We start from the raw sequence: 23649 nt of genomic DNA, 5'->3' as shown, positions 1-23649 counted from the left end.
ATTAATAAAGCTGGCGGAGCTACCAGTGGACTGCTAATGTTCAAATAAGACTTCTCTTCCGCAGCCAAGCCTCAATGCTTGATTTACAATCCAGGGATCTTAACTTGATTCTAATATTTTTGGCGTCAGTGGAACAGAGGAAAAAGAGCAATTTGGAAGCTTCTGGTGCCTGTGAGCTGAATTCTTACGCGAAGAAAGGGGGATTTTTGTTGGGTTGGGGGTTTTATGTCTATATTTTTTACCCTTTTTAACAGTCTTTTTTGATGCTTCACTGGTTGTTCCACAGAGAGACAAATGTTCTACTATAAAATTCAGCTGCAACTTCCAGTCAGGTTTGTTGAGAACTGTTCTCCCTTTACTACGAGGCAGGAATCTTCTCCCTCTCCACCCCAGTCAAACTGCGCTGGGCAGCAGAATCAGAAAATAATAAAAAAGTGCCACACTTTAAAAATCTACATATCTTTCAAGTAGATGTACAAGCAGACACAGTGAAATCCTCTCAAGTGATCAAATGAGAAACAAAAATGGTAAGTGAACTAACTACCAGAATTAAATCTGTGATAAGGCACTGTATTTTCCATTTTTTCATTTGCTTAGTCTCGATTTGCAAGAACCTCTGATCAGAAACACCATTCAGAGCACTTAAAATTTAATAAGAAGAGTGACTATCAAACACTTTCTTACGAGGCATGTTCAGACAACATACTTATTCTGTGTTATGGAACTGGAATATTTTCCATCGTTTTTCTTTCAGAAGCTATTACAGTTTTTTGGCATAGCTCTGGCATAGTCCGCATCATGTGTTTTTGGTACTCTGCCATTTTATGGTGCATTTTGTGGCTGAACGTATTACATTAAACATTGGTTGTTTAAAATGGAGTCTGCTCAAGGAAATATTAGTCACGTTTCTTTCAAAAGGCCATTTACTTCCTCCTGTGTTTCCTGATAATCAGCAAAGCAAACATGAAATTAAGGTAAACCTAGACTTACATGCTAGTGTGTAGGTTAATTAGGAGGCAGGGAACACTGCATATATCCTACTGTACCTTGATAAAGCCTGCTGATGCCTCTTCCGGCTCCTCCAGTACGCACTGCTCTGGGACATCACTAGCACTAGCTGTTTCACTGTATTCTGTGTTACTTCCAGAATTACCGTTTTCCCCTTCTATCTTACAACTTTATCCTCTTACCACGTTGTGCCATTTCCTCCAGTAGGATATTCTGCTATATGGGACTACTGCTCACAACAGCATGCACAGCACAACGCATCCAGAAGTTCTGCAAATTGCCATTATCATACGGACACATTTAAGCCAAACAGAGATTAAAACTGAAGGAGGTGGTGGCAGAAGGAAAGAGGGACGTGGGAGCAAAATCACACCTGTGAACACCCACCAGTGGAAGGGAAATGGTATGGTGCCCTGAGCCTCTACAGAAGCCAAAGGACCAAGGGAATAGTGGTGCAAGTCTTTCACACCTTATATCTTAAGAAGTGTTCTCTGATGGAAGGACTGATTGCCTTCTGCAATACCCTCACAAGTCCCCTGACACAGAAGTCTGCCTCTGCCATACGGCCTGGCTGAAATCTGCAGCTATATGCTGTCCTCCCACTGCAAAAAAAAAAAGGGGGTGCAGATGGAGGGATGAGCTCTCCCAGAGCTGCTCAAAAGTCAGAATGACTGGGTAGTCAACTTGTTCTTTTGAGGTTGCCATGCCAGAGACCTGTGCCCAAGGCCATTCTTGGATACATGACAATAAAAACCTGCACTAAAATGGGAGCTAGATAGGGAAAACATTTGTTTCCCCCCCTCTCTCAGTCAATCAACCAGCACTAGCTGAAGCACAGTTTTGTCTAAGACTAGGCTGGAGGGCTTCATATAGAGATGCTCACATAACCTGAACAACTCATTATCCCACAGATTTCTTTGCACTTGGAAATTAGGGCCCAGAAAAGGGGACCTAAACCCATGTCCTATGTGGCTGAAGCAATCAATAGGCACTAAAGGCAGCGGAGAACTCCTTCACTCTGACTGTGTTAGGAGTCCAGTGCACAGGGGACCAGTGCTCCTGCAGGCTGTAAATCCATACCCTCCCTTTGCCCGTGCAGTAACTTCCCCGCAGTGAACAGTATCTCTACTTTTACCAAGTAAAAGTATTAATGCTAAAATGTTTAATTGATTTTCTTCCTATTCTGCAGGAAGAGCAGTGCAATATGTTTGAAACAAAGAAACTCAGCTTTAACCGCAAATAAGGAAATCAACTCAAAGTAACTTTCAGATAAGAACAGCAGAAGAGAGGTGCAATGGACTGATAGCAGAACCTGGGGACAGCCAAGATGACTAAGGAGAATTATTTGAGATCTAATCAGCAAGACAGATATAGCCTTTGGATCACAATGTTTATGCCAACCAAGTAAGAAATTTGGAGTTCTTTTGTTTTGGGTTTTTTTTGGTTTTGTTTTGTTTTTTAAAACACCAGAGTAAAAAATGCTACTGACTGAATGTTTATGTTTGAAATTATCTCTAATTTTGTTTCATGGTCTTGCTGTCTTGCATGGATTTTCTTTGAACATGATACCCGTAGCCCTGGCGTATTTGCTACATATAGAATTAAAATAAACAAACAAAGGTAAAGGAATTTTCCAAAGGAAACAGCAGAAATGCTTCTCATATCAGCTGCTGTTTTCAAATATAAGCCAGAAATGACATCAAAAGAGAAAAAATCCCTTGTAGGCAATGCTTTATCTCATAATTCCTACAGAAGTAGCAGACCCTCTAGATACTAAAGATACCTTTTATTTTAAAGGCAAACAAATTATTTTAAATGCAACTGAACTGTAAATACTTATCAGGCCTCTTTCCCATTTGGTTCTCTGAATATGAATACTCCCAAAGCAGTATTTCCTCCGAAATTTTTCAGTTTCAATCCAGTAAATCTGTCTAAAAATCAAACGTGACAATTGCGGAAACATTTATAGTTTTTCTTTAAAACCTTCCACCCCTGCATTCAACCACCAGCAATTCTGCCTAGTTGCAAACCATGGTGCTTGGGGTCAAGCTAAAGATAAGAGACACTGTAAGATCATGGAATGCCACAAGCTTTGGTCTGTCCACCTCGCATCAGGCTAAGCCGACAGTGTGCCTGACTTGGCTTAAGCTTAAGCTTTTAAGAGGAAAAAGCAGGAGACCAGAAGCAGCACAAAAGAGATCCCTCAGCCATGTTAGGAATGATGTTTTGACAAACAGCCAACCAGCTTCAACCAACCAGCCTGACCATCGATGAGAAACTTAAGTAACAGGCTTGTTTGCATGAAAAATAACACCATGCATTTTGACTTATGTTTTTTGGTCAGTTTATCAGCCAGTGCAACTTAGCATATAAAGCATCCCACACGTTCTCAGTTAGTCACCCTGTCCCAGATTTATGGGTACTGCCATACTAAACAGAACTAGTCTTTCTTCACACTTCCTATCCTGCAGCCACTAATGCTCTCTGAGATCACCTCTAAGTCAGATATCTTTTCCCCGATCGAGATACTATTAACATACTATTAAAGCAAATTAATAAACCCCTGTGACATCTTTCACATGCATGCAAAGAGCAGTCTGTGGCATTTTATACTGTCACACAGTAAACACTGGGACGGATTGAAATACCTCTGTGGATTGTTAGCTATATGTTTGAGCTCTCAAGATCCAACACCAATGAGCTGCTGAAGGTCTGCAGCTGAACAATGTACACAAGCACAGCCATGCTAATCGATGGCCTTCACAGAAGAGATGCAAGATTCCTTTCATTAGGATTCTCATCGCCAGACTTTTCTCTATGTTTGCTGATGGCTAAAAGACATACATGGTCAGTCACTGGTGTTCAGTGGACACGAGGTCCTTCACTGAGCCACAGTAACCCAGTGGCATGTATCTGAACCTTCGATGTTACCAGGCAATGCTTGTCAGCAGCAGCAGCAGCTGATTTGGTTCTCGGGTCTCTTACCAGATACTGAAGTCGCTGGCGTTCGGTCTCTGGAGTGAATTCTGAAGACATTGGAATGACTTCGCCGTTTCGGATTATTATAGCCCTATAATAATAATAAAACATCAGTACAGAAAAAAAAAGTAAAAAAAATACCCAAAAAACCACAGGGTACAGTCACATTTATTCTCTTCAGAGTCACAGTAAAATAAAGCTATTTCTTTTCTACTGAAGTTGTCAGCAGAACAGGACAATAATTCCTGCCTGCAACCTTTAGGCCGGATAACAAGAGTGTATTTGTATATGCCAAGTTCATTTCAGAGCTCACAAAAATATCCAAGCAACAAAGGCAAGAGTTATGTCAGCTGATGTCTACAGGGTACCCTTATTAAGTGAAATGCAGACACACAGAGGAGTTGCTGCAGAATCACTGTTTGTAGAACAACTCTTTGCAAGTTTTAATTTCAGTTGTGGTTGACACTGTCTAAACTACAGGCTTCAAATGACTCATGCAAGCACTTTCCAAATATTGATTGGTCATATGTCATGTCAGAGCATTTCTACTCCAACAGCGAATGGAAATGGCAGAACAAATCCTGTTTAACACAAATTTAACTGGTTACCCGCTGAGAGGTGACAGGTAATGAGATGACTACAGATCAGCAAGGAGATTTCACATACATTTCTGCAAAAGGCAGAGAAGAAATTCTCTCAAACACCTGCCTGTTGCCTCTTAAATCTGCTATGCTCCATGCAAAATACGTTCCAACCCTTCCCTGGTGTAAAGCCACTGGCTGAAACACAAGTCACAAGAGAGAAGCAACCCATTATTCCTACTGCATTCTGCGGTCATGTATTCACTCACAGAATTGCATTCTTTTATCTTTCTATTGTTTACACAGCTCTGTAAATACAGTAATGTTGGCACTTTTGAAGAGCTGGATGAACTATGTATCATCTTAGAGATTTTAATGCCTGTTTTGGAGCCGTTTCTCAACCATGAGTACGTTCATTCAGTGTTCTGACAGTAGCAGAGTACCAGCTCTCCTCCTGAAGTTGCACAGAATTTGGTGTAGATAAGACAAACTGTCACCTGGATTCCAGTTTCTGTATGTTTTAAACAGTCTCTTTTCTGTGATCTTTTTATCCTATTGATATGATATTTAGGCGCTAGCTTACTTCTCTTGATAATTTGATCAGTTTTCTGGAATTGCTTCTATGCCAGGTATTCTGATGGCACTGCAACACAACCAACAAATATGGTAGGCACACGAAGGCATCGTGAGAAAACCAACCCAGGTACAAACAAGCTTTGTAAAATTAGTGGCACTGGATAACTTTCCAAGTCTTCTGGATATGATATTGGACTAAAATTGTCTCTGAGCAATCATCTACTATTGCTAGTATACAAAAAAGCAGGAGCATTATCAAAGAGGAAAGGAACCTCCCACATTTCTGAGATTCTTGTGGCAAAGAACAGACAGGTACAGGATGGTACTACAATGGGATAGAGGTGGGAAAAGGCTCTAGTGACAAGGGGAATACAGCTTTGCTTTGATAGATTTACTGCTTCTGGACTTCCAGCACTCCCTTGCAAATAACCCTGTGTGGAAATTACAGGTGACAAGAGTGCAACCTACATACTGAAGGCTTCTACTAGCCTTTCACCATTACGATTAAAACCAAGATTGTGTGCTTGAAATGAGTCAGACATGGTGGCTGTAACTCACTAATTTAAGAGAAATTTGTGTAGAATTTTTGATGGAATTTTTCCTCTTTATGAGATCTGAATACATTACAGGCATACAAAAATGATGGTCCAATTAAAAATAATAAAGGTTTATTGAAGTGTTTTCTTTTGGATTTCTGAGACAGTCATTTAAAAGTGAATTAATAACTCTCTTTGCACCACCTCTTTTATGCAATAATACTTCTGCTTTTATTTTTACAATTCCTAAGGTATTCAGCTTTGAACCAGACTGATTTACTCAAAGACACTGGACAATTTTTATAACCTTTTCATATGTAATTTGACTCACTTGAGTAAGACTCCATTTAAGGGGACTGTGGGTTTAGTACAGAGTAGGTACTCTGGCAACAGTCTAGACTAGACTGATCAAAGGAGCTTATCAGACGCTAACCAAATTTTACACACTAGTTTAAGAGAGTCATAAGGGATTACTGATCTGTGCTTGTCTGAAAAAGTGATATAAGAAAACCACACACTGATATAACTGCTAGCGCATCAGGCTAATTTTCTAATTATCCTTTGCTTCCCCTTTAATCACCATTTCACAGGAAATCCGTATTTTAAAGACCACTCGGAACAGTCTGAGGTTCACCTTTTTCTTTGTGCACACCAACATACCTCCAATATATGTTGATAGCTATCATTCTCACTTCTATGGATAGAATTGGGCCCTGAGGGACTCACATCATATAAAAAGCAATTCGGAGGTGAGTGGGTCAACCTTTCATGGCTCAACTTATTTTCACTAGAAATTGCAGCCACCTGGGATGAAAAGCACAACCCAGAGCACACACACAAAAAAATATTTGGAGGCGGAGGGGGGAATTAAAGCAATGGTGTTGATACCTGATAAAACAGAGCATCAGTTTTGTTTTTCATTACTGTTTTAGGCAGTTGGACTTCATTCAGCTTGAAAGTTACAGCTGCTCGTAAGAGGCAAATAAATTGATCCGAGGAATGAGACAGCTCTAGATATGACTAACAGGAGCAACACAGACATACATGTATAGCTCACTAGTCTGTCAGCTGTGGTGGGCTCATTATCCTCTTAGCAGACTCCTCGCCCTTCTTCACCAGCTGCTTAGCCGTTTCATGACAGCAAAGGGGATTTCAGATAGCCCAAGTGACAGAAACAAACACATTCACCAGACATCTCACCAGAAAGGATGGGTGCAAAAGCCTGGCCTGGGAACCACCCTGCTTGGTGGGATTTTTCCCTGTGATTGAAGAGATGCCGAATCAGGCCCTAACTGGGTTTGAAGTCTGAACTGCCCTTTCCGTGACTTCACAGTGACAGAGCTGCCAAGCACTGACTGAAGGCTTTTCCCACCGAACAACCTCCAGAGCCCTGAATTCAATAGCCCAAAGTCAATAACTGCTCGCGGGGAGGGAGCCTGGCTGACGCGGCAGCCACAAAGAGCCCAGCAACTGCTTTTAGAGACCCACTCTACAGAGTCCTGCAGGACAATTAATTTTGACTGTATGTTTCCTAATGGACTAAGCAGCAACATGGCGTTACGTGAGCATTACTGCTTCTGCCATGCATGAAAGATGCATGTATACCATGAAATAGTGCTCTGAAAGCATTTAGCATCCCATTCATTGTGGAAATATGAATATATTATTTTATACCAGAATACAGATGTCCTATTCAACTGTCAGAAATAACTGCATAGGAAGCAAGAACAACTCAAAGAGATGCAGTGCCCAGAGAGCATCTGATTCTGCCATGTTTAATAGTGACATTTTAATTTCAGCCACACTAGTGAAACACATTATAGCAGAGCCACAGGGCGAGCCTGCCAAAGGCAGACAGATGATTCATGCTTGCAGGGAACAAGTATGTCAACAGTAACCAAATACCCTCTGATGACAAGGTTGCTTCAGACCCATACCAATCGTTAATTTATCTCACAAATTAAATAGAAATTTAAAAAACCAAAGTTTCTCTGGCAGGATAGGAATCGGGAGTCACAGAGCTGCAGCACCCTCTGTGCACTGCCCTCCACGCTCTATGACTCTGTTGCCCTCTCCATGCAGCACCATTCACAGTGAGCAAACAAACAGGGAAAACTGCTCCTAAGTCTTGAGGCCACAGAGGCCCTTAAGTCACTTATTTTGATCCCTTCTAAAAACAAACAATAGATTTCCCTGTGTCCTCTCCCCTCTTTTGAACTCAGCTACCTAACTCTCCACCCACTCAAACTACAGGATCATACTTGCCCTTGCATTTCAAGGGCCATATGCGCTCTGCACAACAAGGGAAGTATGTTCACTAGTCTGGAGCTGGTAAATATTCACAGAAAACAGGAATATATTGAAGAAAAAAAAAACCCCGCAGCTGAAGTAGCCTAAAATGGAAGAAACGAAAATCTGATTTTGCATCTCTCTCTTCTGGCCACTTCACTGAGCATTTTCTGATCCAGAGAAGCTGTGCCCTGGCACAGCCATGCTCCACAACTAAATGTGGAACGAGTGATGTGCCAGCACTTTGGTGCTTAAGGCAGGACTGGCAGTCACAGCAAATCCTGCGGAGGGCTATGGCCATGCAGTCACATGCAGGTGAAAAGAAACAGAAAAAGTGAAAAGGAGCTTAAAAAGCTGCACGTAAATCTACAGAAACTACTACATTTATCTTTCGGTGTAGTCCATGGTGATCAGCTAAATGATTTTTAGAGTATTTCAGCATTCATGCAGAACCTTAAGTATATGGTTATTTTCTATATCTGGGTACTTTAAAACAGCATTTAGCGATTTAGTATATATTCCCTTTTAAAACATGTGGAACAAAAGAGTAAAATTCTGCCACTGTGTTGTACTGCTGCTCTCACACTCAGGATGTAGCAACAACACTGGCTTAAGGAAAATATCAATATATCAATTGCTTTTGCATTTTTAATATGGTTAAAACAGCCACCTCTCCTTCTCTCCTGGAATCAAGCGGGGTTGTTGTTTGGGTTTTTTTTTCCTCTTTTGTGGAGAACACAATCAGCTCAGAATTGCAGTACCCATTCTGAGTTTCTTATGAGAAACAAACAGAGGGAAATTCATACATTTTAGAGGAATGTAGTTGGCTACTCTCATTTAATCACACAGAAAAAGAAACACTTTAGTGAACAAGGTCAAAAGTGTAATTTCACTGCTGTCATTGGGTCTGCTGGGATTCTGGTGTTCAAAACAAAGAGCCATCTCCTACTGTTAGGAGTATTCAGGGGACACCCTGATTCCATTACACACCTTTTCGGACAAAAGTGATTTGAAACGCAACATTAAACTGCACATTTCTACAACAGGGAATAAAAATCTGGTAAAAGTGGCAAAGAGAGACCATTCGGAAAACCCTTTTTGAACAGTGTATGTCAATTCCAAGACACAGGGAAGATGTATCCATTTTGTCAAAAGGGGTTAAGCACTGTGGATTCAGTACAGATAAAGCAGAAGCATCCAGCCTGTCCAATGAGGTATTAGAAATGTGTCAATGGAAAAGAAAGAGGGATTACACTGACAGAAAGAATAAGGCAGGGTTTTATTGCATTCAAAGGGGAATCAAGCAGTTGATTTTAATTAGGTGTGTCACAAAACAGCTGAAAAAAACCCCCAGTAAATCCCAGAACTACGGAATCAGTCTATATAGGTACTTGTTTACTATGGTAACTAAACACAAACACTTAAAGAAGTCAAGGAAAAGCAACGCTACTGTCTGGTGAGCTTCAAACTAGTTTTGTTTATTTATTGTTTCTCAATTGCTAAGAGGTGATTATAAAAAGATTCAAAAAAACGTTACTTTCTTCTCTAAATGAAGTCCTGGAACTTACAGCCACTACAATTACCAATGACTTTTAATATATTCAGCCCCAGCACCTTGGTTTCACTTAATATGACTGAATTACTCTCTCTTAATCCCATGCACTCATTTCTCAATGTTTCTTTAGAAACCAGGTGAACAAACACCTCACTGCACTGGCAATAAACATGGAACTATAGTCCAAAGCTTTAAAGTTAATTCCTTAATTTTATGAACTAAGGCAGGCTGGAGGTAGTGAAACAAAACATTATATAATGTTTAGCTGGCATTAAAACAGGTCCCAGCGATGACATATCCATCCATAAAACTCAGAAGTGAAAGCATCAACCCTCAGCAACACCAATGGAAAAAAACCCTTGGCTGCCTCCCACCCGTAATACCCAAGAGATGTTTCAAAAATGCCCCAACTCCTACACAGCATCACTGCCACAAAAACAAGCAACAAACCAGGGAGGGGGTAGAGCCAATGAAAATTGCCTCTGTCCTCATTTTCCATCTACTGCCACTCAGTCATGCCACCTGGTTTCTTCACATTTTTCAGTTCAAACATCAGGCTGTCCACAGAAATATTATGACAGGATAGAGACGCTGGATCATTTTTCTTTCAGCCAAACAAAGCCAACATTAAGAGGGAATGCACTCTCTCTGCTTGTGGCTCTTCCTGTGACGATGTAGTCTCATCGTGTATGCTGTGGTTAAAGCAGGCTGCTCGGACGCGTTCATTCATCACTTGGGGGAATTTCAGCTCCCTCAAGCCAATAAAAGCTGCAAGAACTTGTCTTGGTGAAATACTGCACAAAGGCAGGGTTAGAGTAACTTCCTACAGGAGTGTGCTTCGGCACTTCCTGCAGGAACAATGAAGAACCATCCCAAACTTCTGCTAAGGCCTTTTGCAGACTGCCAGCCACCTGGCTGCTCTGAGGGTTAAAACTTCAGCAGCCTACTGACAAGTACAGCCCTGCTGTGGCAGGACACCGGCTGGGAGCAGCCAGGTATTTCACTGAAGGGCCTCTTTTCATGTCCTTGCACAGAAGACCAGGACAGAGCCAAGCATGTTACACCTCTCCTATGGCAACACGAGAACCTTTCCTGCCTTTGGAAAGAACCAGGATAAGAAATTATGAAATCCGGTCCCTGCAAGAAACTCTGAAAGACGCCTTTCAGAGGCACCTACAAGCATGCAAGCTGTTCCTGTGCACACACATATAGAGCTTTACATTGTTTCCAGTTACCAGACTTATTCATATTTACATTTCTAATGCTTACTTAGTGATTCATTTGGAGAAGGCCCCTGGGCAAAATGAGGCTGCTGATGTAATCTAAAGCCACTATTCTAGTGGTCTGTTTTCACTAAATTAATTGTATTATTTTTAATAGAGGATTGCAAATGGGCAAGTAGAAGTTGTTTCTCAAAAGAAAATAATATTCATAGATTTCTACGGAAGGACTTTTTTCTAATCTGCATCAGCACCTGAGCCAGTCAGCATCTTCCTTACTGTCACCAAAAGTAATAAAAATCTGAATTTTTAGAATTGATCTCACATTGCATCCTATGTATTCAACTAACAATTTTGTAAGCATCAGTTAAAGGAATTTTCTACTCCTGGCAGCCTCCCTCTGCCCTATATATTGAATCCAACAATAGGAAGGACCAAGTAAGAAGCACTTGGTTGTCACCAACACTAACTAAATTATCTCAATTGCTTCTGCATCACTACTCACTCCACAGTTTTAAATTGCATACAATACTGAGCTTGCGGGCTGTCCACAGAGGAGACAGCTTGGAGAAAACACATTGCCCAGTCATTTTTGATCTCAGAAGCTGCATGCCTCTTCAGCAGGCTGCAGCTCCATTCCTATAGGACTCTCCTGTGAATCCCTTGCTCTAGTTTAGGTTCTCAAGTGTATTGCTTGTCTGATGCAATCTAAGTATGGAGTTATTATTAGCAGTTGGCTTATTATTAGCAGTTGACTTTATTAACAGTGTTTCATTTTAGGGCTAATTATAATTTTTTTCCCCCTGTACTTCCATTCCATCACTAACAGGATGGCAATGGCTATCTCTATGCAATTTTTTTCTTTGTTTAATCAGGAAAATAACTTCTGCTATTCAATCAGCGGTGACTTTGTATGTTTACCTATACACTTCTAGTATTGTCTACTCTGGTTCCAGCAGCAGTAAACTAAAATGCTCTTTAATTGTCGTGGGTTTCTGTTGGGTTACAGCTGAACTCCCTGATCTTTCAGAGAGGAATTCAGCTGGCAGCTAGGAAGCTATCGCAAGCCAGTTTATAGTGAGTTTACAGCGACACTGCTAGCACGCAAAAACCACCTGCCATCAGTTCCAGCATCCTTAGGATAGAGATTTGCTGCCCTCACAGGATTCATTTTGCCTGTGATGATTTCAGTGTACTCTTCATTCGAACACAGCTAAGTCCAGGGTTGTAACGATGATACACCACCATGTTTCTGTATCATGGTTGAACAACAGGTCACCAATTACTCAGGCTGTTCCAGGGAAACAAAGTGCAGTCACACCTCTGTGGCCAAATCTGAGCCTCAGGGCTGGAATCTGTGGAATCAAAGACTTTTCCCTTGCTGTCCGGAATATCACATTCATCTCCAGGACGAGTTACTATGGCAACTAAACCTGGGCTTAGTGGGTGAAGGCCCTGCTGTGCAAGTCGGCGTTTATTTTGCCAGTCATACAGCTGGGATATGGCTGACCGCATAAGATGGAAAAAGCACAGATTTTTTTTTTCCTCCCACTCTTCACTGTCTTACCATTGAGCAAGTCAGAATGACTTCTAGCACCTAAAGCATTGCATCTACTTTGATCTCAGCTTTTCTGCTTAATTCAGTGGCAGTTGCCAGATATTGGAACAAGCTGGACCAAGAAGTAAAACCAGACTGAAAGTCATGCTCTCTGCTAACTCTGCACCACTGAATTTTTAACCAAGCCCTGCTTCATTCCCCAACACAGAAGTGACAAGGGAAGCCCCTGCTAAAAGCCCCAGGAGCAGGGCTCAAGCTGCACTGCACAGCTGCTGCTGAGACTGAATGGCCTGGGCTGCCTGGCAAGCTCACAGAATTCAGGGGATGGGAAAAGCTTTCCAACACAGTAAGGACTGCAGCAGACCAGAAACATTCACCAAGCAAGCCTGGGGTACTCCCCCTGGCCCTCCTCCCTTAGTATGGATGAGAGCTAGAGGTCCAAGGCATCCAGCCTGCTTGGTGCAACTTGGCCCTGGCCCTGTAACACTGGCATGAAGAATCACAGAATGGTCTTGGCTGGAAGAGAACTTTAAGATCATCAAGTGCAACCACTGATCCAGCATTGCCAGGTCACCAGTAAGCCATATACCTCAGCACCACATCTGCACATCTTTTAAAAATCTCCAGGGATGGTGACTCAACCACTTCCCTGGACAGCCGGTTCCAGTGCTTGATAACCCTCTCTGAAAGGAATTTTTCCTAATATTCAGCCTAAACCTCCCCTGGTGCAACACGAGGCCACTTCCTCTTGTCCTATCACTTGTTACTTGGGAGGAGAGACAGACCACCACACCGCTACAGCCTCCTTTCAGGTAGTTGTAGAGAGCGATTAGATCTCCCCTCAGCCTCCTTTTCTCCAGACTGAACAACCCCAGTTCCCTCAGCCGCTCCTCATAAGGCTTCCTCTCCAGACCCTTCACCAGCTTTGATGCCTTTCTCTGGACACACTCCAGCACCTGAATGTCCTTCTTGTAGTGAGGAGCCCAAAACTGGACACAGGATTCAAGGTGCAGCGTCACCAGTCCCAAGTACAGGGGGACAATCACTTTTCTTCTGCTGGCCACACTATTTCTCATACAAGCCAGGATGCTATTTGCCTTGCTGGCTACCTGGGCACACTGCTGGTTCATATTCAGCTGACTGTCAACCATCACCCCCAGGTCCTTTTCCACTGGGCAGCTTCCCAGCCACTCTTCCCCATACCTGCAGTGTTGCAGGTGGTTGTTGGAATCCAAGCACAGGACCCAGCACTCAGCATTCTTGAACTTCATACAACTGGCTACAGCCCATTGATCCAGCCTGTCCAGATCCCTCTGTAGAGCCTTCCTACCCTCGGGTCAATCAACACTCCCATCTAACTTGGTGTTTTCTGCAGACTTATTGATGGTGCACTCGATCACCTCATCCAGATGATTGATAAAAGATGTTAAAGAGAACAGGCCCAATGCTGAACCCTAGGGAACACACTTGTGACTGGCTGCCAACTGGACTGAAATCCATTCAACACCACTCTTTGGGTGTGGCCACCCAGCCAGCTTTTCATCCAGTGAGAAGCCAGTTACTCCAGGAGAATGCTGTGGGAAACAGCATCAAAAGCTTTACTTAAGTCCAGATAAACAACTTCCACAGCCTTTCCCTCATCCACTAAGATAGTCACCTTGTCTTAGAGGGAGATCAGGTTAGTCGAGCAGGACCTGTCTCTCATGACTGGGCCTGATCAACTGGTTGTCCTGTATGTGCTGTGTGATGGCACTCAAGATGATCTGCTCTATAACCTTTCACAGCAACTGATGTCAGACTGACTGGCCTGTAGTTTCCTGGATCCACCTTCTAGCCCTTCCCTGTAGATGGGCAACATATTTTCTAACCTCCAGTCAATTGGGTCCTTCCCAGTTAGTCAGGACTGCTGGTAAATGATGGAAAGTGGCTTGATAAGCACTTCTACCAGCTTCCTCAGTACCCTTCGGTAGATCCCATCCAGCCTCATAGGCTTGTGTATGTCTAAGTGGTGCAGCAAGTTGCTAACCATTTCCTCTTGGATTATGGGGGCTTCATTCTGCTCCACATCCCTGTCGCCCAGCTCAGGGGGCTGAGAATTCAGAGAACAATCGGTCTTACTCTTAAAGACTGAGGCAACGAAAAGTTTTCAGTAGCTCAGCCTTTTCCTCATCCTTGATCACAATGTTTCTCTTTGCGTCCAGTAGAAGACAGAGATTTTCCTTAGCCCTCCTTTTGTTATTAAGAACCTATAGGTCTCTGTGGTCAGCTAAAAAGGAACAGGTTAAAAAGACTGCTTTGACCTTAATGCACTGCACTGGGAGTTACAGATTCTGGCGTATTTGCTTGTACCATGAGCTGCCTCTATTAGAGGTCACATGCTCTTTATGCATTAGTAAAGTACTGGAAAAGCGTGATTAAAATTACATCTCAGTACCTTTCGCCCATCTTGCATCAGACACTATAAGCTCTACAGGCTACATACCTGCAAAGATGTTATTACAGTGAAAATTTTTCCTTAATCTGTGCTTATATTCACCAGTAAAAACAGGCAGCAGTCAGCTTTTTTGGTCTGACTTGATTAGTTTGGGTTTTGTTGTTTTTTTGTTTTTTTTTTTTTTCTTTTTTAAAGGCTGAAAACCTACAAGTAATTAAGTTAATAGAATTCATCACCCTTGGAAGCTAATACCAATGAAATGTCATTTTCCAGTTTATGGGTATTACTTGAATAGACAAAATTCCTCTCTTTCCTCAATCTGGAACATAAGGACTTTGTGGGTACACGATGTCTTTGTGGTTAGAACCAAAGACTTAACTGAGTGTACCACTCACTGAAAATGTTTACAATGGCTTCAACACCTGCTAGATTGCCACAGACACTGCTAAGGCATACAGTCTCCCAGAAAAAACAAGAATTTGGAGAAGAGGCAGGACACTTGCTTTTTCTTCAAAAGCCTATGAACATTTACCACCAAATTAAGCATTTCTGCCAAGTCAGTGCTGGATACAACATGCCGATGCACTGAAACTTGTAACCCACTAGATCGCTAGAAAATGCTCCTCCTCTTCACACTTTGAATGCAATGGCTTATTTCCAACCTAACACCTTTTCTCCACACCTCACTTCAAGCCTTTCCTGAAGTGCTTTCAAAAGCTTTACCCAGCACAAAATCTGAGGTTGCTCTTATTCCTGTGAATCTTGTGCTCTTGATTCTCCCTGGAAGGAGGCCAGGCAAGAGAAAGAGAGCAGAATTGCATTCTGCAGGCCTTCAAGTCAGGCTTCTAAGGAAAAGCAGCAGGGGAAACAGAGATGGGACTTGGCCATATATCCTGAGCGTGACTAAGATGCCATGCTCTTTTTCAACACTTTTTGCTAGGCAGGATCAGACTTCTTCACCTACCAAACTGCAGTCAGTGAAGAAGAATGTGTGTGGGAGTGACTCACTTTGTCTTGAATTCGGTTTTTCTCACTATACAGGCTCCTAGGCAGACCAGACTTAGGTTATCTGTTGCCCTGACATGATCAGTCATTTGTTATTTTCAAGTAATTCCATTAAAGAATTAATCTAAAAGGTAATTGTACATATAGATCAGCCAAAATACAATCTGTAAGTGTTGCTCTTGCCTCTTTGGAGGCATCTTCTGACTATTTGGAGAAATGAGAACTTCAGAGGATGAAGAGGAATCACCACAGGTTGTGTGGTCCCAGGGTGAAAAGGCCTTGCATGTGGTTCAGAGATTTGTCACTCTTTTAGTCGCATCTTCTGGGGGAGATAGAAAAAAACGCTGTTCCAAACAGTGCAGACTGGAAAAGCTTAGTAACTGAATTAGTCTTTCCTCTAGAGACCTCTAAGTACTAAGTATGAAGCAACAGTTATTGTTGTTTATGCAGACACAGATGTAAGGAGACAGAGAGGGCTTAGGCAGACCACTCAAGGAAAACAGGGAAACTACACATGAGTTAGATTATAAGACGGGTGTTTAAGAAAATCACAAAACTAAAGTTGCTTAAAAATATCTTAAACCAAAGACTAAAAGAAACTAGCTCTACAATAGTAATATAACTGGAACACTTTTTGGTTTCCATCCTTACACAGTGTTAGTGCTTCTGGCAAAAATCACCCTGCAAGACTGCCTTGAGGAAAAGGTCAGATACCATGAACCACAAAGATGGATCAGAATCATCAGTCCTGACTTCTCAGAAATTTTATTTAAACTGCAGTGCCAGTCAGCAGATACATGGCTGTTTCCATGCCTCTCTCATTTACTTCATAAAAGCAGATTAACCCCCTAAATATGACTTCCTACAATAAGAACTGTGCATGAGGGAAGCAGCAGATAAGCACCATGACATAGAAGGAGAAAAAGTATAACGTAGTGAGATTGAACACAAGCAGCAAATTCAGAAAGAACTGAAACAGTAAACAAAGTAGAATTCAATTTTCAATTCACTGTTTTATTACACTGGGAGAAGTTGGTATTATAAACACTTTCCCACATCTAGGCACCTGAAGTACCAATGAAGTTGCTTAAAACTGCACCCACATGGAAGAGCCACAAAAACATTCACTCAACGAGCTCCTATTATTTAATAATCCCAAATGCCTTAGCATTAATTCTGCACTTGCAAGAAGGAGGAAGAAATCTATTCTGGCCATCAGGATGTAAGTTCAAGCAGAGGGTGAGTAAGCCCTGAAAACATAAGCACAGGGGAGCAAAAGGAGGCAAAAAGATGGAAAAAAAAAAAGCTGATGAAGCAAAGCAAATAATCCAGTGACCCTTTTGTCTGTGAAGTGTCTGAAACATCAGGCTCTTTGCTTTGATCCCATGTTCTGCCAATAAATCAAAAAGCCCAAGAACCCATTTGCAGATTTAGTGAGTGATTCAGGGCCTACAGAAAATTCAAATCAACTTGTGGTACTCTGCTTCTTGTACAATGGTAAAAGCACAGCTACTCTATATGGCTCCAAGCACAGCACAAAAACGGCAGTGCCTGCAGTCTCCGAGCAGCTCCTTAGCCAGACAACCTGAAAGCCAGAAGAACACTCATGCTAAAGATAGTTAATATAATCATATTGCATTACAGTCACTGTAGTGATATTGGGCAAATGTTATGTTGCATGAGGCTATACAAGAACTGAGCAGTAATCAGTAAAACCATTAAGTCCCTGTTTTACTACTGCTTCATCACTAGCTATAAAACAACATCCTAATAAAGAGCATAAAACTAAAAAGAACTGAGATTAACAAGGCGTGTTATGGCAGTTTAGAAGTAAAAGTCACTTTAGCAATCTCAAATTGAACAATACTATTTAAAAGAATGAGCAGAGAAGATTTACTATTCCTTATTAAAAAAAAGCAACTATTCCAAGAGTCTGGCCTAGTTACCATAAAGTATATGTCAAACTGGTAAGCAAAGCATAGCACCTCAATCCTCACGAAAAAAGCACTGTATATTGGACAGCTGACTATAGCGCTATCAGTCATTAATCAATAACCTTGCATTGACAATGCTAACCACTGAGTGGAAGAAAGAGATACATTAGAAAAGGCTTTGACCCATATTCAGACAGGAATTTTGACTGTACAAGTAGGTATATTTATGGCAGAGTCTAAGAGGGACCAGACAAGCCATTAGAGAATGAAAGCATCTCCCTCCAAGTTGTTTTTATCAGGCTCTGAATACACCACCACATTTTTAGAAGGGTTCTGGTATCATGCACGGTTAACGTATAATTATTACAGAACTGTGATTGCATCATTAGCAGAAGTTTAATTATATCATTGACATTAGTGATGCCATAACATCAAGTTCAGTAATAGTTCATAACAAAACCTACAATTACCACAATTTTTCCTCCCTTTTACACCAACCACAAGTGTTCAGCTTGGAGAAGCCTAATAGTCCATACAGAAGTGAGCTAGGGCTGAACCTGAAAGGATTGCTGGCTGGTAATTTAGTAATATGGTAATTAAAGTCTTTTCATGATGTAATTACACATCAACTACAAAAGGACAGCTGCTATACAACACTGCCAGGGTACGTGGCATGAAATGATTAGATTTGAGAAGCTTTGGTGGTTAAACTGAATACCACAGACATAAGTCTGAGGTATAGCTGGCACTGCATAGCACATTATTATTCAAGTCTCACACTTGGCGTTTCCTTAGTTTCGTTGTGATAGTGACAGTTTGTTGCATATACCTTGGTCCTGCGACAGCAGAATCTGTGCAAAATCCACCTTTAAAAGCTTCTGCTGTTTTGAAGTTGTCTGGAATTGAAACACCTAACGGTCTTCTGGGCAGAGGCAGAACAAATGAGGCTTGCGTGAACCCACCCCTGCAGCACAAAACTTCCTCTCTCAGACTCTAGTCTGTGGGAAACACAGCTTGATTTATTTGCAGGCTTTTTCTAGTGGGGGAGTGGAAAGTAGAGAAGGAGGAGGAGGACAGAAAAGAGGTGCAAATGAGTAGGTGAACTCAAGGAAACTAAAGGTCGACTGAAGAACTGAGGTTTTTGGCATCTAGTTACAACAGCAACAAGCACAAGTCCCCTGATAGAGTCAAAAAACCAAACAAACTCTGTCCTTCTTCTCAAGAGCAGACAAACATTTGTTTCCTTAGTGTACTTCTCTCCACTCTCATTTGTTTCTGTACAAACTGCAAAGCTGACCACAGAAGGCACGAGACAGCAAAGAGGAACATCTTCATCCAACTAACATGAATAAAACTTCTTGGCTATGTGTCTGGGCTCTTAAAGATACAGGAATGCAGTGTGCACCCTGGCAACAGGCAGACAACCTCAGAGCTACTTTTCTAATTCTAAAATGTCCTTTTAGTGACAACGAACAACTTAGATGTTTTGCAGTAGCTGTTTTTCTCCCTTTCTGAAACACAGGAAACAGGGATTTGGTGGGAGAGAGGCCCAGATCACCTGATGTTCTACACTTTAATGCTTTTATTTTCTTGAGCTACGAAAATCTAGAAGTGGGCTTACTAGAAAGTGAAAGATTTGGGGAATCCAGAGAATTCTCCTCAGTACGAGGAAGGCTTCTGTGAGGTTCATTTGGAAAGTGCAAACCGAAACTATTTTGTATTTGGAGGGTCCCTGTTACCTACATGATGACTATAAAAATGTTGAGTGCTGTTTCAAACAAGATCCAGCCTTCCCGATGGCTTCCCTCCTAATTCCTGCTCTTCCTCCTCTTCTGAAGAGATGTTTTTTATGGACTTGATGAATATTCAAAGCCTATTGGAGAATTTAGCGGCTTTAAGTACAGTGGACGCTTGGGCTAATTCAAGATCACTGTCCAATTGCAATGGAGCTGACGCTGCTCTCTGGAAACAGAGAATGAATCCTGGGGGAACTGGAAGCAGCCAGACATTTAAGAACAAAGACCTCAACTACCCAGAAGTAGGCCCTGCATGGTCAATTTTACACAGCACACTTTTGAGAGACAATAAAGCAATTTAGCCAACCCAATGGAAGGGACTCAACTGTACTTCAATAGCACAGGAAAACATGATTATTTCTAATTTAATGGCAAAAGAGCCAAACCTTAGTGTAGCTAGTGGTTCTGAAGAGTAGACAGGTGGTCTACTCAAACACGTTTACAGCTACCCTCTTTGAGGACTCCTTTGACATTTGACGTAAAAAAGATTCAAATATGTCACTTGTCAAGAGGAATTGGGTGAGCAATTTGCAATACGAACAGCAAATTCAGCATATTAAGAACAATCAACAATATGAAAAGAATAGGAACTTAATGCACAAAGGATTTATCTGACTTTCTACAAAGTTGAAAGCAGCAATAGCAATAAAAATGTTAGGTTTAAGCTACAAAACATTTTGCGTTTGACTGCTCTCTGTAATTACACTGTGCATACAGAGTACAAACACGAACTGTGTGTGCGCAAACCTGAAACACTAATGCATAACTGTAGCAGTCTTCACCTAAAGACAACGTGGTTCAGTACCTTTGCTGACTTCAATTTCTCAGCTGCTAACTAAGAGAAGACAACAGCAGCCTGTTTCATGTGGGGGAACTATTCTCCAGGTCCTGTTTATGCAGAGCACTGCCAAAAGAAACATGTGAAGGTCTAAAGTCTTGCAAGAACAGCTTCATTAACTCTTTCTAATGCTAGTATGAACAGAGAGTGAGGAAAAGAATGCAAGTGACAGACTTCCAGTATGCTCCTAGCTTTAGCTAAATTAGAAGACAAAGGAAAAGCTTCTCATCCCAAGCCTTCAATCATCTAACTTCTGAATATAACAAAGCAACAACTCCTGAATGACAGCATTCAGTTCTGAGAAATGGTCAAGTACATGAGCCTAGAACAGGACACACTAAAAAGTCTAAACTGTGATGGCTCTTCTTCCTCCCCTCCTCCCTATTGCAGGGGTTGCAGTTATTTGTATACAGATTATTACCTTTGATTATATCAAAATCTGAGAGCCAAGAGGCCTTCCAAGACTAAGGTTGAGCATAGGAGCCACAGGACTTCCTACTGAACCAGTCCAGCTCTACTAGCTGTTCCAGATGCAGTCACTTTCTCAGCGTTCAACACGCAACTCTACTACACACCCAACATCTCTTCTGTTTCAATGGCCCTTTAGCGTCTTTCCACTTCTCTGCAACCAGCAAGTCATTCAGAAACTGCTACAGGGCCAGAAATGCTACTAACCTCCGCGACTGCAACCACCACTCGACAAGACACTAGAAGCTTATCACTCCATTTGCATTAATTTCCGTGAGAGCTGTTAAGTGTCCAGTCAAGAAACGGAATCTTCTTGTGATACTCTTTGGAACTAAGGAATTTGGTAACAGCAGATCTGGGGAGTTTGGGTGAAGGAACAGTTGGGGAGACACCACACTCACTCACCTGCTATCACCAGCGTTTGCAACATACAGCTTCCCCAATAAATATACCACCACGAGGGCTGTGCAGCCGCCAGAAATATTATAGACAGTCCTCTCTCGTTCTATTTGCAAATCCTACGGGAAAAGAGAACAAGATTTATAAAGACAGCATTGCAATTAATGTTTTAGAAAATGAAGATTCTCCTAAAAAAAAAAAAAAAGTCTCTTAAACTGCATGTCCTACCGGCTTTCTTTACTGTTGGTAGTTATGGTCACATGGTCAGGAAGAACAACGAAAAGTCAAGGAGTACCTATTACTTATGATACAAAGCTGTCCAGGGAAAAATCAGGACAGGAGATCGCAAAATATCAGGAACCAAGAACAAACAGCAACTCTGAGAGATGCAAGGGAATTTGCTATGGAAAAAGCAGAATGAAGGCAAAGATAAATGTAGCTTAACAACAGGTACCTGGAAGTATAATCGGAAAGTGCTTTACATAGACAGCAATTAATTAATGAGCTCTTCAAAAGGGGCACTGGGATTGCAGAGCCTTTACAAACAGCAGCAAGACACACTCATGCCACCAGGCCACCCTTCAGAAATACAGGGAATGGGTGGATGCTAAACTTGTTAAGGGGGTGGGGTGAAGGTCAGTAGACAGTATTTATATACTAGATATACACAGACTTGCCAAGATGAACCACAGCATTTAACCCTAAGTCTCACCTCAAGACCTGAAAAGACTTAGATTTTATGCATGTGCACACCCCCAAGTTAAGGAGGTAGGTACCTTTTAAAATAGTTCTTCCTCTGTTTAGCCTCCAACTGATTCTGAATGTAAGAAGTATTACAGATAAACAGCCCTCCTGCTTCATAGAAGCGAAGAACACAAGTCACATCTGTACCCAACAATCAAGCAAGCCCAGGAATGAAAAAAAATACATATACATACACACACACACATATATATATACACACATAGTCCCAGAAGAACATAGAAGACACAAGTAAATAAGCTATTTTCCAGTACTCCCTACATTTGAAACAAAAATTGAAGTATATGCCAATGAATTCATTCTGCTGCCTCTTGGTTTAGTCTGGGGTAATAACACAGCATGTTACAAATTACCCTCCTCTCCTGTGTACAGAATAAAATCCAGTTTCAAACTGGTCTTCCCTTGCAATAGTGGATTCAAACAGGGAGCATCACTTAATATTGCAAGTACTGGCAGACCTTTTCAGCTAAATCCTGCCTACTTATATGTGGTTTTTATTATGAATATATTTGTTTGCCACACACACAGAGCTATACTTCAGCCATTTTCATACTTGCACTGAGCAACAAACAGCTCAAATTGTCCATGCCTTGGGGTATGGGATTTAGAGCTTTATTTTAGAGCTAAATTTATCTGAGAAAAAGCACCACAACAAATGCAAACCATGACAGCTGCAATTTGATTGAAAATCTGCAAAGTTGGAGGAGGGCAGGAACCGCGCTTTTGTCTCCTACATACTTCACGAGAGGAAGGTGACCTGGGGCAGTTGCAGGGATGCTCAGCAGCGCTTGACCGCTGTCCCGAGCAGGCTGGGCAGACATGTCTGTCACAAATAATGTGAGCCCTTGCTGGCCGCTGTATATAGAGTCCGATACCATTTGTGCCATGAATACAGTACTGAGGCGGGCGGTGTGGCGCAGACAGCGAGAAAGGCACTGCGCTGCCCAACAAGGCCATCCTCTGCTGCCCACGGGAACTGCACTCGCTGCCGGAGAGACTCCAGGTTTCACTGCTGGCTCTTCCCATGTTCTTACTGACTTGCGGTTTTCCTTTTATTTTGCCTTTTTTGGGGGGGAGTGGCGGTGTGAGCACCAGGAGGAAAACACCTCCAAGCTGAAAATCAAATCTCTCAGAACCTTTGGTCACACACATGGGCCTGTTATAAATGCCTCTTTATCTAATCTTGCCGTAAAGAAGCTGATTTTCCTCCCCATGGTTTCTATATATTTTTAAATTAAGCTGAAAAGAACAGTTCAAAGGAAGCAGACATTTCTAACCATCAAAATAATTCAAACTTACAAATGCTACAGTGGATTTTCCAGAGACTAACAGGAATTTTAAAAAACCTTCATCTCCACAGTTCAGAGCATCCTCTGAGACCTTCAAACAATGTACAATTCCTCACCTGGTTTCAGCTCTGTCATACGTACGCTTTGCAAGTGCTGGAATGCCTGAACTAAAAATTATTTCTTTCAATAAGCAGAATTCTGAAGCATCTATTATAGGAGAGAAAAGGGATAATCCTCAGGACCTCGTTTTCACAGTTTTCTTGAGTTAAACTAGATCTGTGTACTGAATTTTTTCAAATCATTGCTGTTCATGGGCTATTCCATCTAGTTGTTGTTCAGAACTTAAATTTATTACCATGAATTCCCAGAGTATATTCAGTGCCATGTTTAATTTGATATTACATACTTAGTTTGACATTTCC

General features: G+C 41.7%; 1 protein-coding gene across 1 annotated transcript in view; it reads right to left on the bottom strand.

Moving 5' to 3' along the window:
- PPM1H (protein phosphatase, Mg2+/Mn2+ dependent, 1H) overlaps positions 1 to 21295 on the bottom strand; it is a gene marked incomplete at its 5' end in the record, with an annotated part of 53822 nt that extends 32527 nt beyond the window's left edge. Inside the window, 2 exons of the mRNA XM_010139202.1 lie at positions 3994 to 4078; positions 21183 to 21295. Coding sequence (XP_010137504.1) covers positions 3994 to 4078; positions 21183 to 21295 — 198 coding nt within the window. The remainder of the gene's footprint in view (positions 1 to 3993; positions 4079 to 21182) is intronic.
- Positions 21296 to 23649: the final 2354 nt, after the last annotated feature.

The sequence above is a fragment of the Buceros rhinoceros genome, unplaced genomic scaffold (assembly GCF_000710305.1).
Source record: "Buceros rhinoceros silvestris isolate BGI_N320 unplaced genomic scaffold, ASM71030v1 scaffold707, whole genome shotgun sequence".
In the NCBI taxonomy this organism is placed as follows: Eukaryota; Metazoa; Chordata; class Aves; order Bucerotiformes; family Bucerotidae; genus Buceros; species Buceros rhinoceros.
Note: the sequence above shows the minus strand (reverse complement) of the source record. Positions and strands in the feature narration are given on the sequence as shown.